General features: G+C 38.6%; 1 protein-coding gene across 1 annotated transcript in view; it reads right to left on the reverse strand.

Annotated features, from left to right (window-relative positions):
* The window catches only part of GPRC6A (G protein-coupled receptor class C group 6 member A), a 24912-nt gene that overhangs the window by 4429 nt on the left and 3957 nt on the right, over positions 1-16526 (reverse strand). Inside the window, exons 2-4 of the mRNA XM_015822720.2 lie at positions 15041-15344; positions 8858-9688; positions 2175-2387 (exon numbers count right to left, since the gene is read on the reverse strand). Coding sequence (XP_015678206.2) covers positions 2175-2387; positions 8858-9688; positions 15041-15344 — 1348 coding nt within the window. The remainder of the gene's footprint in view (positions 1-2174; positions 2388-8857; positions 9689-15040; positions 15345-16526) is intronic.

The raw sequence follows: 16526 nt of genomic DNA on the forward strand, positions 1-16526 counted from the left end.
GCAAGGCGTTCAAACCAGTCAGTCCTAGAAGAGATCAACCCCGACTGCTCTTTAGAAGGCCAGATCCTGAAGTTGAAACTCAAATACTTTGGCCACCTAATGAGAAGGAAGGACTCACTGGAGAAGGGCCTAATGCTGGGAAAGATTGAGGGCAATAGAAGAAGGGGACGACAGAGAATGAGGTGGCTGGATGGAGTCAATGAAGCAGTAGGCGTGAACTTAAATGGACTCCAGAAGATGGTAGAGGACAGGAAGACCTGGAGGAACATTGTCCATGGGGTCGCAATGGGTCGGACACGACTTCGCAATTAACAACAACAACAACATATGTTGTATAAAGTCTTAGATGAAACTGATCCCTCGTATCTGTGGGTGCAATATGGTGCATCTACAACCTCAGTGCCCCTGAATTGATAGGGACATCACCACCTGTTATTTTTCTTGGTTCTTTCATTGTCCTTCAGTACCATTAACGATCACAGCCTCCAGGTGACCAGCTGAAGTAGGACCGAGAAGCATAAGGTTACAATAGCGCCATTCCTTTCTAAACAGATATAAGTGGATGGTGATGCTGTGGCACCCTTAGGTATGGACAATCTTTGGGATTCCTCAGAAATCTTGCCAGCTGGGATAATGTGTCAATATGTAAATGACCAACTGCTTTACTTCAATTAGTTTCCTTCAATTAGTTCCAGTGAGGGAATGGCAATATTCAGGAGGTCTTTGGAAGGAATTTGTAGAAGGCCGGCTGAGACCGAAACACCATTAGAGGGGGACCCATATGGAGTTGTGAGAACAGTGTTGGAAGGAACTGCATTCTCTTCAAAGGGCCATGTGTAAAATCTGAGATTCTCTGGGTGTATTGCTATTAGTTACCAGACGAGCTTAGTGTCAACTTTTGCTGATTCACCTGCTTTATTCCTCTCTGGAGAAGGACTTTGCACTCATCTGTACCCTGACATTAGACCATTGTTTAACTTTCTATTTTTCAAGGTCACTCGGGTATTCTCAGTTGCTCTTCTGGGCAAAAGCAATAAAAATATATTACACTTATTACTTAAAAGATCGAGGTAAAGTTAGAATTTAGCTCCTGCTCTGGTGTCAATCTTTTAATCCCCAAATGCCTTTTGAATCTTATTTGAAGAACTCCATGCACCTCTTGGATCCTCTGTTAAGCCACAAAAGCCTAATTCATTTGCCTGAAGATACAATCTATTACATTGTTGAGCAAAAAAAAAAGAGTGTCATCATTACAGAATATCTTCTCATGGAATGGAAATATTACTCTTTCTCCAGACATCTGTAAAGGGACCATCACAATCTACACGTGTTTCCTTAAAATAATGAATGCCCAGCTTTCTTTTGCAATTTTGAGTTCCTGCTACTGTTGTTAGTTTGATTTCCTTATACTGCTGTTTCAAATGATTGCCTTTCATGCGTTACTATTGTAAAATTATTTTAAAACTTTGTGGTGAGGAGATTTGGCCTTAAACAACCATATGAAATATCTCAAAGAAAAAGAATAAAGGTATTCTCATCCCACTCACGTCTCTGGCAAACATGTTTTAGAACTGTTTCAAAAACCTGTTTGACCAGAAGTGACAATGGGGGAAAAACAAATATTTATTATATGTTTTAATGACAGGAGTTTTAGGGCTCTACAGCCCCTCATATTTGAAGGCTTCAGAGGGTCTGGGAGTGCTCATGAAACACTTCTCTTTAACTCCTTAAAGCAGCTTTTTGGTTTACAATGATAATCAGTCTAGAGCAGGGGTAGGCAACCTTGGCTCTTTTATGACTCGTGGACTTCAACTCCCAGAATTCCTGAGCCAGCCATGCTGAGGGGAAAAGGAGAGGTTTCCAAGCTGAGCCATGCTGGCTCAGGAATTCTGGGAGTTGAAGTCCACGAGTCATAAAAGAGCCAAGGTTGCCTACCCCTGGTCTAGAGTCTTCTAGATATTTTGAAGTACAACTTATGCTAAATGAGATTTATGGATTGATATTCTAAATGTCCGGATGGTATTCAGGTGGCCTGGGCATAATCCAACATTTCCTGCATTTTTCTTCCCCCATTTAGTGGCAAACTAAAGCTTGGATCCAAGTCTATACAAATCTATATGGATACACCCATGTGTATTTCAGTCCCATTGTTTTTCCAAGGTGCCTTCAGATACCTTTAGATTCATGAATTCAATTTCGTCTTCTTTATCTGCAAAGATGAAGTCATCTTTCTCCAGGTCATATTCTGCCATGTTGGTGATCACCACTCTTCCATCAATTTCCTTCCAGAGCAGAACATCATAACCTGTGTTAATGTCTCCTTGAGAGTCAAAATAGACCTCCCGTTCATTATCAGTGAACTTTATCTCTTTAAGTATTTCGAGCAACTGCAATAATGAAAACAAGTAATGATGAAAAACAATATTGCTTAAGGAAGGCAAACATCAGATAGTAGCAGCATAATAGCACTGCATACTTGAGGATTTGTGTTAAGAAGAAATGTTTATTGAAACCATCTAAGCAAGGGGAATAGGTGGGCAATTAAAATTTGAAGAAAGGATCGTGGAATGAAATAAAAATAAAAAAAACCTTTTCCTGATTGCTTTTTTCAGAAGGCAGTTTATCAACTTGATGTCATCTCTAAAATAAAATTATTGTTTTATTTGCTAAAATAAAAATAAAATATTAACAATCTTATTTCCCTTGGAAACAAATAAGCTATTAACAATATTACTTAGCTATAGAAAATTAATGTGATTAAATTTTGCAAATGCTATGAAGTCTTCAGTATAGCTTCCTGTAATATGTTTATCATTTCAAGAACAAGCAGATCTTGGTTTTTATTTATCATAACTATAATTGAGAAGGATATGGTTAGTGAATGTAGGCTGATGTATTTGACATGGGACAATTTGGGCTTAGATGACTTTTAGCAGTAGTAATATTTTGAAATACAGGGTATGGACGATCTTCCTTGAGTTGAACGCCACAGTTGTCCTTTGAGTGGCGTTCCAGGGACCACTGAAGAAGTCAGCTAAGTCAGAAAAAAAGACTTGTTTTAATGTGAATCAATCATACAACTCAAAATATTAAACACAGTTCATGCAATTACTTCCCTGCAGCATTTTGGAAACACTTGAGTAAAAATGCTTTGCACGTGAACATAATTCCTATCTGTAACTCTTTAAAGTAGCTTCATCTTTCTTCCAGAGCATGTGGCAGCTTTTTGGAATTGCATTGGAAGTATTGTATTGATAGAATTCTCATGTAATTAACGCTTCTTTCCTTCCACATTAAAAATATAATTGAAAAGTTGTTCTCAAGGCTTAAAAGTCCACCTGTGACCTAGTCTGGGAGAATTTCACAATTGCATCATCTTACCAGAGTAACTGAAGCCTGTCTGAATGAGATGCTTGAATGTTCAATTGGGATAACTACATCACTTTCAGACTCTGCAAGTTGACCTTAACTCACTACAAACAGAAAAGCAGCACAGCAGACAAAAGCCTAGACCAGGGCTTTTCAACCAGTGGTACGGGTACCACCTGTGGTACAATGGCCCCTGGCAGGTGGTACGCAACCATCCTAGAAAAGTGGTAGCGGGGGGGGAATGAGCTGAACCGGTGGCAGCACTGCACAAGCCTGAGCGAGAGATGGCTGGAGCTGCAGGGCTGTCAGGGCTCAGTGGAAGCGTCAGGATCAGTGCCAAGCTCCAGCTGGAGCTCTGCGCTGATCGTGGTGCTTCTGCTGAGCCCTGAATAAGCACCAATCAGCTGGAAAACAGCACTGATCCTGGTGCTTCTGCTGAGCCCAGAAGAAGCGCCGATCAGCTGGAATGTTGCAGCATCTCCAGGGTCTTGTGATTTACATTCAGATGCTTGGCAACTGATTCATATTTATGACAGTCATAGTGTCCCAGGGTCATGTGAAGTGACCAAAACCTGCTGCAGCCACCCAGCAGACGGGGGGAATAAAAACCAAACACCCCCCCACCCCACCCCCGCTGCCAATCCTCAACAGAAATGCTCACAACAATGAAAACCTCGGACAGGAGGAAGAGTGCTGCTAGGCAGGCAGGCAGGTGTCTTGCTCGGCTGTGGCTTGGGGGACACTTTTTTCAGTGCCATTGTAACTTCGAACAGTCACTAAGCGAACTGTTGTAAGTCAAGGACTACCTGTACTTTATCACTTTTTTCCTTTTTTTTTGGTCATCAAGTTTTTGACACCTTGCTAGGTGACTGGTGGTACTCAGATGTTGCCATATCCTAAAAGTGGTACAATGGGTGAAAAGGTTGAAAAGCCCTGGCCTAGACTATAATATCATTGTTCAGTTTATAATTTCACATTTGCAAATAACTTATATTTTAAGTTTACTATAAATTTAATTTTTACATAGAAGGGGATTCAAGAATACAATGCTTTCTTATGGTACCAGGCATTCTTATGGTATCATACCACTCCACTATAGCTCAGTCTATGCATGAAGGAGAATAGCAGAATATTGTAGCTGTAAGACAGTGTTGAATATGCCCCTCTCCTGAATAAAATAAAACAAACAATAACCCCTTGCAACTAAAATTCTAGCAGCTCAGGGAAAAAGAGTCCTAATCCATTCCGTTCCCTTCATGTTAGTTTCATCATTGAAATGCAATCCTTCAGTTTATCATCTCACTCCTCATATCCTCCTCATTTGACTTCTTGGATATATTAGGAAAGGGATATGCCATTTGTGTATAGTTTTGCTTTTAATGAAACTGTTCAGGACTCAGGAATACAATCTTGACAGCTTTAATAAAACTGGCTGCGTTTGTTCTTAGATTGCACAACAAACTGAGTGAAAGCCTGTTGTGTATGTGTTTAATTGCTTTATTTGATGCCTGTAATATCAAATTATATTATGTTTATGTGAAGGGTATGACTCATTACAGATCATTGCTATCATTTCAAATACAATGTTTTCAGGGAAAGGGTTGTGGGGGTAAAACTATGAATCACCGAATGACAAAGCATTGGGTGATTTAGGAAAGTGTTTATATGTTTGATGCTGATACTCTCCCCAAATCAAATGTTGCAAATTCAATGACTAGCAACATGCACATTACCTTTCTAAATCCGGCCAAACTTCTGGTCAGCCCAAAACCTGCTACTAGCAAAAGCCAATCAGATACCTTCAGGATAGAAGACTATATATAGTGCATAAAATTAGCAATTTTTCCTGTTGTTTTTTCCCCCCCAAATGGTATTCAGAAAGACACGGGGAACATGAAGTTTCACTAAGCTACCATGAAGAAATAAATAAACACTTGTAGCATCAAATATTCCTGTTCTGTTGAGGAGAGCTTCCCATGGAAGCTGCATCAACTTCTTGGAGGAAAGACAAAATATTAATTAAACAAATTACTAACATAAATAAAATATTATCAGTACATTTGCCCAAACTGGGGAAAAAATCCATTCTAACCTGTGCCAATCATTATTTAGAATTCTAAAAATTCATTTTTGAATTGAATTGAATACTTTATTTGGCCAAGTGTGATTAAACACAAAAGAATTTGTCTCCAGTACAGAAACACTCTTTATGCATGCAAAGCAACAGAATTATAATAATAATATCAATAAAAGGGGGAATAAAGAAATTATTAATAAGGATAAAAAATAATACTACAGCCACACTGTAGGGGTAAATATACATACTGTAGACATTAGACAGCACTGTTAGAATTTATCATTTAGCTTGAAAAAATTGTCATTTTCACAGAAGAGTTCCAAAACTGTGTATTTGCAGGAGAGAAGAAAAATATTTTGATCCACTTTTTCCAAACTGATGGATGTCTCAGTCTCTATCATGTCTCCCACAAACCTTTGGCTTTCATGATAAGGGGATGATCTAAATTCTTGACCATTTTATTGATATTTTATGCATTTTCTCTTCCAGACATACAATGCCCATACTTTGGTAGTTCACAAGCAGCATATAAAGTTCATGGCTATAGTTCAATTTGTTTTTAAATCCTAGCATTTGCTAACCAATCACAGTACCTCCAAATGAGGAAAATCCCATTTTGATAACAGGATTACAGTGAATAACTTTTATTTGGGGAATCCTTTCTCTCAGCAAATAGTGTGTGTGTGTGTGTGTGTGTGTGTGTGTGTGTGTGGATCTTCAGATTCCAAAATGCCCTTTTGCAATTTCTGAGAATTCTAGAAGTTGAAATCCACAATAATTGGTGGACCTCCCAGATTATTGATTTAAAGGAGTACTGATTTAAAGTTTTTGCTAAAAACAAACAGAATCATTTTAAACTCAGGTCCACTTGCCAGAAAGTTGAGGGTTCAGTAATTGTGGGAAAGCTCTTTTGGAAGTGTATCTCCACCCAAAAAACAAGATAAGTTGACAGGGTACTCCCTCAATAATAGCATTAATGTTAAGCTCAAAACATTATGCCGGAAGCAGGAATAACATATCAGTGAGTTTGGATTTCAAAAATCCCTTCAACACATGGACACACAGACAGATGCACACACACACACACACACACACACACACACACACACAGAGAGAGAGAGAGAGAGAGAGAGAGAGAGAGAGAGAGAGAGAGAGAGAGAGAGAGAGAGAGAGAGAGCTAGATTGCCCAACTTCAAAATGACAAAATGAAGGCATTCAGAAGACTCAAAAGCAAGAAAAACATTATAGAAACTCCCTACTTATTTGCTCTGAGAGAACTGATTAAAAACACTCACCTACAATATCCCCACTTTGACCCTTTGACCCCAAACTTTGCAACCCAAATTTTGGAAAAGAGCCAGGGCTCTTTTAGGGCTCCCTTGAAGGCAGGGAGCATGGGGGTCGTGTAACTATGTGGGGGATGCCGATCCATAGAGTAAGTGCTGTGACTGAAAATCCAATCCTAAACAATCAAAGTTTGGATAGGGTCATAAAATGTGTGCAACTAATCCAGACACACTCATATATATGTCTATCAGAAGTTTGTATCGATTGCCCAGCAGGATTATAACTTCAGGGTTACACACACTTACAAATGTTTCTTCAATTACAAGATCAAAAGGAGGTTAAGGGCCATGAGGGGTGCTTCATTATTTGCCTTACAAATAGATTTTGATGTATAAGAGAAAAAGAAAAACGCAGAAGACAATATTCCAGCCCTGATATTCAGATAAAAATGTCAATTGGATTCTATTTGATTGATTATTATAGCTCTACACCTGTTTTGCCTCTCTTAGAGGAAGATAAATGATTTTCAGGCAGTTATATTTTGAGTACTTGAAAGGCACAAAACATCTTCTTTTAAGTCAGGAATGGTTTACTTATATTTGATCTTGAGTGAAAGAACTAAGTTAGAGAAAATTAGCTGAAGTGGAAATCTCTCTGCTAGGGCTCATACTGGAGAAAGAAGCTAGCAATACTTTTTTTTCCTATTTGAGAGCCATTTTCTAGAAAATTGTTAGGTTAGTTTGCTAAGAGATGGTTAAGCATTATGCCAGTGATGGTTGTCTATTAACTAAATAAACATGGCCATTATTTAGAGTCAGCCTAACTAAGGACCTGCATGAAAACAGGCTGCATTGAAATGGATGAAGAGCCCTCAGCATATGCTAAGCACCAGGTTCTTGATAATCTCAAGGGTATCTCTCACTGAGTATCTCTTTATTCTTTCATCAGCTGTCTCTTTATTCTTTCCTCTTTTTATTCTTTCATCTGTGGGAGAAAAAAACAGTGTCGGCTTGCTTTCTATGATGTTTTGCTTAGAATTTTTTAAGGTAAGGTATAGCAAGCGTCTCCAATGACACTTGGAAACACGATGAAACAATATATTGTCTCTACTAACATTCAAACACATCTCAATAATATATTGTTGCTGAGATAGCAGCAGATTACTGTAGATCATAATGGAAAATTTTCTTCTTGAAACTAAGGATTTTTCTTTCAAAAGAATTCACCCTGTCACTAAAATGTGATGCTCAGAATTTGGAAGGGGAGGGTTGCTATTGGGATTTGATTTAAATCCCTTTTGCCAAGATGCATTCATGGTATCTTGAGTGGGTTACTTTCTCTGAGTTTTGACCCACCCAGAAATTATAAAGTAGTCAATAGGGCTATTTTGTTGGGGAAAAGGGGGATACATGGACTAGTAAAGGTGTCTATTTGTATTTTCATTTAGGAACAAAGATGAAACTTCCCCCCCAAAAAAGCTTATATTTCAATTAATTCCTTCTTATTGGAGTTAAATTTTAATGGTGGAAGCTAATCTTGTAAGTGGCTCCTCAGTTTCAAATATGATCTGTTAGCCCCAACCAAAATTAAAACAAACATAAGAGAACCTTAAGCTTCTAATATGCACATATACATACCTGTTGTTGATTATAAAAAATGTGCTGTCTCTCAAAGCACAGGGCACAGTACATATAATCCTAAATTGTGATGTGGTTTGTCCAGTTTTAGTTTAGCATGTACTATGAATCCAGATGTTTATGGCTTACTCAACAAGAGTAAGCTAGTATGTTTGTGAATCCAATAAATCTGTTGTATGATGCGTAAGGTCAAGTAAGGTTTCTCCAACTACCATGAGAAGCAAAGATCTCAGGCTTGCAGGAGCAAGGAAATGGACACAATTTCAACTGCTTAGAAACTGGAACACTACATGTGGAACGTAACACAAACTTATGTTACATTCAAGATGTTTTAATCCTGCTGATAAATCATCCTTACATCATAAGTCATCCTGAGTCAATAACAAAAATAGACCCTTAATATTTGTGTTCTAATATGTAAAATGCAAGGAAGAAAGAGATGCAAAGCAGAGCTAAAAAAGCATGAAAAAATATTATCAAGCCCTACCTCCCAAGGAGCGAAAGCGTATGGATCTTTGCAGTCTCTGTCCTTGCACTGCCTTTGAATGGCCTTGGCAATTGCATACACTGCCAGCATGGTGCTGTGGATAAATCCTGGTTCAACATTGGCAATGAGAAATTCCTCTCGCCAAAGGCTGTTAGTTGGGCGAGTGTGGTTCTGGGGCAAACTCTCTGTTGAATGGTTTGAAATGCACTTACTCAGACGTTGGTCATTTATATGGGAGCACGTTGACATTAGCATCGTATATTCCCTTAAGAATGTGTTGTTGCCTCTGGGTGAGGTTGGTAGATTGCTCAAAAACTCATGGAAAGAGGACATGTTGCCACTTTTGAATGTAAATCCAACCACTTTCCCCAGGCGACTGATATTTGGAATGGTGCTAATCTTCACAGCCGCTGACCAGTTATCACTTGCAATCCAGGTCTTATTTATGTTCCTTTCTATTGCTTTTCTGAAAAGTCTCATTACGTGAAATTGCCTCAGAAAGACAACGATGACATTTACCCTGGTTTCCTTGACAATCTTCTCAAGCGCTTGATTTATTTTGCCGTGGATAGTGCTGTCTGAGAGATAAGCTGGCAACATTTCTTTAAAGGCAATGCAGACGTTGTTGGCCATGACCTGCAACCCAAAGCTTTCCACAGCGAGCCGCCCAAAATCATCATCGGTGGCAATGATTCCAATCCAGTTCCATCCTGATCTGTGGATTAATCGTGCCATTGCTTTGGTCTGATAGGAATCGCTGGGTACAGTGCGCAGAAAAGAAGGGAAACGCACTTTGTCGCTAAGGATTTCTGCCGTGGATGCATGACTGACCTGCGGAGAGGGCAAAACAGTTCAGTTATATGGAAACAGGGAGAAGTTTTGACTAGGTCACATAATATAGGCCACTATTTAAGGGTTATACCAGTGGTCTTCAAACTTGGCAACTTTAAGACTTGTGGACTTCAACTCCCAGAATTCCTCAGCCAGTAACTCTTTGTACCATTATTTTAATTTTATTATGTTTTACAAGCTCACTAAATGAAAGGGAAAAAAAACCCAAACCAACTTGATAGTGATCACATAACACACTGACAAATGTCCTCCTCTCAGCTTCAATACACGATATCAATAACTGAATCCTACTGTGATCTGATTGGCTCATTGCCAAAACAAGATGACACCTGATTGGCTCTCTAACCACTCATGCTCATTGGCTACAATCAGATGAAGGAAAGCTACCTGATATCAACCTAAGCAAGTTGTGCTTCCTTTTTCTGGTTATTTGGCTATAACTTTTCATAGAATACAGTACAGATAATTGAACAAACTATGTTGCATTACATTCTTGATTAAATTATCTTTCCATTGATATATAATTTTATAGTACTACTCCCCCAAAAAAGTGGTGTTATTAGCCATCAAAGCTCAGAAATACAGTTTTCCCAAAATGTTTCCACAATTTTGGCCACTACTGTATATGTGTGTGTGTGTGTGTGCGTAATATTTTGAAGAAAAATTGTAAGCAAAGTTAATTACTGACTTCTTAAGGGAAAATCTGAGAGTGGATAAGGAGTCCTCTGAAATACTCTGCTCCATATACAAAGCAATGCAACATGTTTATCTGGATGGATGTCTTAAGTACCTACCATTCAGATAAGAGATCAAGTGATCCCTCCTGTGTTTTAAATGTCCTTTTCTAAGATTTCTTCCATGTTTTCTATTTTCCCCCCCCTTATCTTTCTGGGCTCAGTGAAGGATTGCAATTTTTTTAAAAAAAAACAATCAGCTATGAATTTTTCTGAGAGTGAATTTCAGTTTTATGATGCAGTAGAAACACGGTGGGAGGAACACTAGCCAGAAGAGAGTCTGGCTACCCAGACCCTTATTTATCTAATTATCCATCCTCAGAAAAGCTCCGTGATGAGTGAATAGGGGCCATGATGGCTAAGCAATCTAGGAAAAAGGTTCATCAATTCTAGCAGGAAGCCTCACTTACAAACAGAAACTTTTACGATAGAGATTATGTGGCTGACAAAGGTAAGCAGGAAGGGTAGGTATTCTGAAAAATGCTAATTTTAACAAGTGAAAACAACAGGGCTATTTCAATGTTTAGCATTTGACATAGCTACCCCACTTGAAATGGTCAATTGAAACTCTTAAAAATACCAGTCACGTTGTCAAAACAGTTTGACTATTTAGGTAGAAGGTTATATTCACCCAGGGTTGGAAAAAATCTTATAGCTGCCACACAGTGGCTCATTCCTTGCCAAAGCAGCTTTGCTTAATTTCTTCAGAGAAAAAAAAGCCTCTTATGTCCAAGGGAACGTCTGTATTGCTAAGTAGGTATACATTTCCAGCCTGAATAACTTCATTTGCTGCCAAACGTTTCTTACTGCTGGGTAATTTTCTCACTTTGAACATGTACCATTTTATATAAAAAGAATATGAAATGTGAAATCTCCTCCATGGAAGAGGAGATAGGAAAAAAAACAAGTAAACATTGTGCACAATATTGTACAACAAGTTGTACAATACCCAGATATCTAGGGTTGCAAACTCCAGGGGAAACCCATCCTTTTCTCCTGCAAAACAAGCAATTATATGTGTATATGTGTATGTATACATATGTAAAGCATACCTATTTATGTGAAGGCATATATGAAGAGTGAAGAATATTTGAACACTAGAAAGGAAAAAGAATGTATATTTATAGGTGTGTTTATGTATATAAAGATATATCGTATAAACACACACAATGATATGTAAGTGTGTATATATCCTTTGAGGCAGTGTTGAGTCCTGGTGATTACCTGGACTGGTCCCTAAAGTTTTCTTGGAAAGATTTTAGAAGTGGTTTGCCTTTACTTGCTTCCTGGAGTTGAGAGAGAGAGAGAGAGATTGGCGCAAGGTTACCCAGCTGACTTTGTGCCTAAAGTGGGACTAAATTTCAGGGTCTCTCAATTTTTATCCTGAAGCCTTAACCATTTCACCAATATGTATGAGTCATACACACCCAGAAAAAAGGTAGTGTTGAGACATAAGACAAGCATGTATACTAAAATAATAACATTAATTAATGTAAGTAAAATAATGCACCTGATTGAAAAAAATCAATCCCATATGCATATATTAACCAGCTATTTTATTAATACAAATAGCACCCTCCCACATAGAAATGCATAAAATATATGTGTATACACACAGAGCCATAAAGAGAGAGAGAGAGAGAGAGAGAGAGAGAGATCCTTCTGTCTAGGTCTAGGAGAAACAATAAACCAGAAGGATTAGTGTCCAGGGATGAATCCGAACAAGGGTCAAGCGATGAAACAAACACTTGGCTGTCCCAGCACAAGCTTTGCCCCTTTGGGAAAAGGGTTGTAACATCTCACACGCGTGTAGGAAAGGGGCAGAGCTTGCGTCATGCCGTCGCGTTGCTCACTTCAGCATTTTGCTGAAATGGTTGGATTCTTTAGATTCCCTTCTGATTTCAGGGAAGAGTTTACCAGGAAAGAACAGAAGAGCGAGAGAAACCCTGTTTACACATTGCAAATGTTAAAATTCCCCCAGGCGAGCTTTCTTTCCCCTCCGAGGCATCCTTGCTTTTCAGCAAAACAGTCTACAGTCACGTGCATCTCCTGCCCATTCCTTTCCTTTCCGCAGCCTCTTCACCTCTTACCAGGGAGTGTATGAGGACTCCCTCGAGACAAGAAATCTTTCTTGTGGTCCATTTACCAATAATGAAGCCTCACGATAAAAATAATTTACGCAAAGAGAAAGGGAAAAAAACTAAGAATAAAATTGGGTAAGCATATCCATAAATCAGCTACACATTTCACATATACAGTACATAGCAAAATCTGGCTGAAGTTTAAGTAGCAGAATGACAGCTGTCTGAGAGTAAATAAACGCAATTGAGGTGATCAGAGAATTATTTCAATGGGAGGATATCTACTGTAAATGTGTATCAGCATAAAATGCACTATCAATCAAAATATGATTTACAATTTCAGTATTCCCTTAGCCACATGGGCAGAACCTTAGTCAAATGGAATTCGTTTGTATTTCCCTTCTAAGATGGATCTCACTGAATCGTGCTAAAGACAATTGTATTTACAGTTTGTGATTTAATTTCAACATCTGGAAGTTCTAAGAAAGGTAAGAGAGCTAATCAGGAATATTTCCATGGGAAACTGTGCCAGGTTTAGCTGTATATCAGTCCTGTATCCTTAATCTGTTGCCTCAAATATTCAGTTGCATTTTCCTGACCAAATATGGAGTGTTAAGGGGGAAAAAACCTCCAATTTTAATGTATTGCATTAGAGGAGGCTGAGATAAAATTGTCCATAAGAAACGGGGGGAAATCAAATCTGCAAGGAGCAAAATACATATAGTGTGTGAAAGTAGATATCCAGGTGCTGGTCTCAATGCTCACCTTGCAGCAAAGAATCAGGTTTCAGGTACAGCAAAGAACCTGATCTGGACTTTTCTGAGGGGAAGGCAGACCCTGCATGGGCCTAGTCAGGGCTTTTTTTCTCGGAGAAAAGGTGGCGGAACTCAAACCTGGCCACGCCCTCATCAAACCCTAGGACCGCCCCTTTAGAGAACAGGAATGCAAGTAAAATTTGGGAGGGGCTATTTCCGGTGTGGGAGGGGCTATTTCCGGTGCGGCCGGCCCGGAAAAAGGTGCCGGAACGCGGTTCCGCCGCGTTCCGGCTGAAAAAAAGCCCTGGGCCTAGTAACCATTGTGCTTTGATTGGCCAAATACACATGTATAGAAAAGCAAGTGCTGGGCCTTCTATAGTATATAATTATCCTACATTTGCTGTGCATCTATATGTGATCATGGCCTGAAAACTATGCCTAGTTATTTGAATGATTTTCTCAATGTAAACAACTAACTAGAAGACCTCCAAGATCCCTTCCAGCCCTATTGCTATGATTCTAGATAATTTTAAAGGAAAAAAACCAATTTGTCTAGCCACTAACTATAAAAAATAAGATCAGTTGATATGCTGATTTCTGCAGATAAGATATTAATGGAGAAAAAAGTTTTGTTTAAATTTGGTTTACATTACTTCCTATTTACAGTTGCCTCTCCTTCCCTCCTCCCCGCCTTATTTCCACATTTCCACTCATGTTCTGACAAATTCATGGCTGTGCTGTCATAATGAATAAAAATGTACTAGAAAATGAGATGTACATGAGCCTCTAATCCCGAGTGACTATTCCAATTAGAATAAAGTTGACAATCTGGCCTTTTAGATATTGCTGAACTACAACTAAGAGCGTGTTAAATTTAAATTCACCAACAAAGAATTAAAGGGAGACTAGTATAGCTATTTCGAGCTATTTAGCTCTCATCAGCTAGCCATACACTTCTGAGATTCGAACCCGGGCCACCTGCATGTTAGGCAGTTGTATTAAGATGTATACAACTAAAAGCATTTCCAGCAAGCAGGGATAATAGTGAGGGATGTCAACCTTTTGTTGCACATCAGACTATAAGTAAAGAATCAGATTGCTAATTTGTCCTGTATGTTCGTAAAAACACGTTACGGGTAGCTCTTGACTTACAAAGTTTGATTTTGCTTGTCAGTAGTCCTTTGGGAAAATCGCAAATGGTGATCACATAACCCCGGGATGCCTCAAACATCATAAATACACGATACAATACTCAATTGCTAAGCATCCAAATGTTGATCACATGATGCTGTTACAACAGTTCTGAGTGCAAAGATGGTGGTAAGTCATATTTTTTCAGAACCATCATAATTTTGAACAGTTGTTAAATAAATGATCGTAAATCGAGAACTACTTGCATGCAGAAAGGTAGCACAGCCAGGAAAAATCTGGAGAACTTTTAGCTGAAAGATATAATTTCCTACTTCTCCCTGTTGCCTTTTCCAGATATGAAGATTAGCAATGGATTTCTAAAGGCTTGAGGGTGCAATATCATGCATGTGGAAAAATACGTAGCATAAAAATACTTTTATCAAAATACAGATACGTTGCTCAGTTCTGTACAGAATCGTATTCTAAATCCAGAAAGTTGTTGAAATGCAACTGCCAAATGCAGCTCCTTCTTAACTATACAGGATTCAGCTTCCAGTTATGCCATTGAGATATTCATTCATTTAAATTTTGCTGACTGAAAATAAAGATATGTTTCCAGAATGACCTTACCTGTGGTATTAGCTGCAAATTCAATATTCTTGCAACTGACATAGACACTTCCGAATAAGTGGCTCCTATGACAGCTTTTACTCGGGGTGTGTAATCTGAATAGTTGCATCTGAATTCTACCAGGTCTTTGGAAGCATTAAATTTGGAGAGGAACCTCAAAGCTGCAGCCATTGCCCTGGTGACCTCTGCACAAGTGTCATAGATTTCATAGCCCAGTGTAATTCCAGGTAGAAGAGGGGAGTTGTTGATGATTTCTATGGCATGGACCATTGCAAGGCTCTGAAGAAACACTTGAACTTCAAAGCTGCCAAGAAATACAGAAATAATTGTTACTTGTTTCAACGGAAGCTATATGACATTATACCAATAATACACATCTTTGACAGAAAAGTCAGAACAAATACCTGGCAGGCATTTATCAATATTATTTGAACTCTCCTCTACAGACATATAGGGTTAAATTTATCTCTGATTTTCAAAAAAAAAAAAAGAACAATACAAATGCCATTCTGCAGTGATTACCCAGATTAAATTACCTCTGAAATTTTATAGGATTTTGAAATATGTGAGTGTATTTGCACGCATACTGATTCATCTGGGTCTGTAGGTTGAAATGCTGTATGTTGAAATGCTCCATCTCTGATAGCCAAATGGACTGTTTGGATCAGACTACTGACAAAGGCAACAAGCGACCTCCACTGCTTTTAGGTTACTGAGTTTCAAAATTCACTCGTTTTCCCTCCAGATAGGCTTTATTGTTTTCACATTCAAAACTAGTTCATCCTTTCGTGGAAGAGTGTTAAGAACCTTACAATTTCCCAGGCTTCTTTCCTAAGTCCTTTAAGCCAGGGGAAGAAACTTCTTTTGAGGGAGAGCAACATTTATCCTTTGGACATGATACTGGGGAATAAGGGTGGGTGATGGTGGGTGCATGATACATGTGCATGGGCACCGTGGATCCCTGCGCAAGCTTCTCTTTAACGATCCAGTTCTTTAGAAGTGTCAGAGTCAGGATAACTGTCTCATCATTGCCAATGAAAGTAGTAAGGTAAGAGGTTAAAACTGATCAAGAGCTCTGGTCAGGAGTTTAACTTTCCTTCCTTCCACCAACTAACTTTTTTTTGGAGAAAGAGCAATATGAACCAGAATTCCTGGAAAGTAGAAGAGATCCCTGCTTCTGATATTGCCAGTGACATAAGTGATCTTGCCTTTATCAGGATTGCTGAAAGATGAGAATAAGGTGTCCTTATCCTTCCCCCCCTTTTGGTCAAGATCCTGATTTGAATTTATTTATTTATTTATTTATTTTATTATTTAGATTTATATCCCGCCCTTCTCCTCGTAGGACTCAGGGCGGCTGACAATCAATTAAAATACATAAATAACAATACAGGTTTAAAATTAATTTAAAAGAAATATTAGAGATTGTCCAATTTAAAATATTGATTAAAACCCCTCTAAAAATTACCCTAGGCCAGTCCTGCGA

The sequence above is a fragment of the Protobothrops mucrosquamatus genome, unplaced genomic scaffold (genome assembly GCF_001527695.2).
Source record: "Protobothrops mucrosquamatus isolate PMUCROS unplaced genomic scaffold, P.Mucros_1.0 scaffold1655, whole genome shotgun sequence".
NCBI classification, from domain to species: Eukaryota; Metazoa; Chordata; class Lepidosauria; order Squamata; family Viperidae; genus Protobothrops; species Protobothrops mucrosquamatus.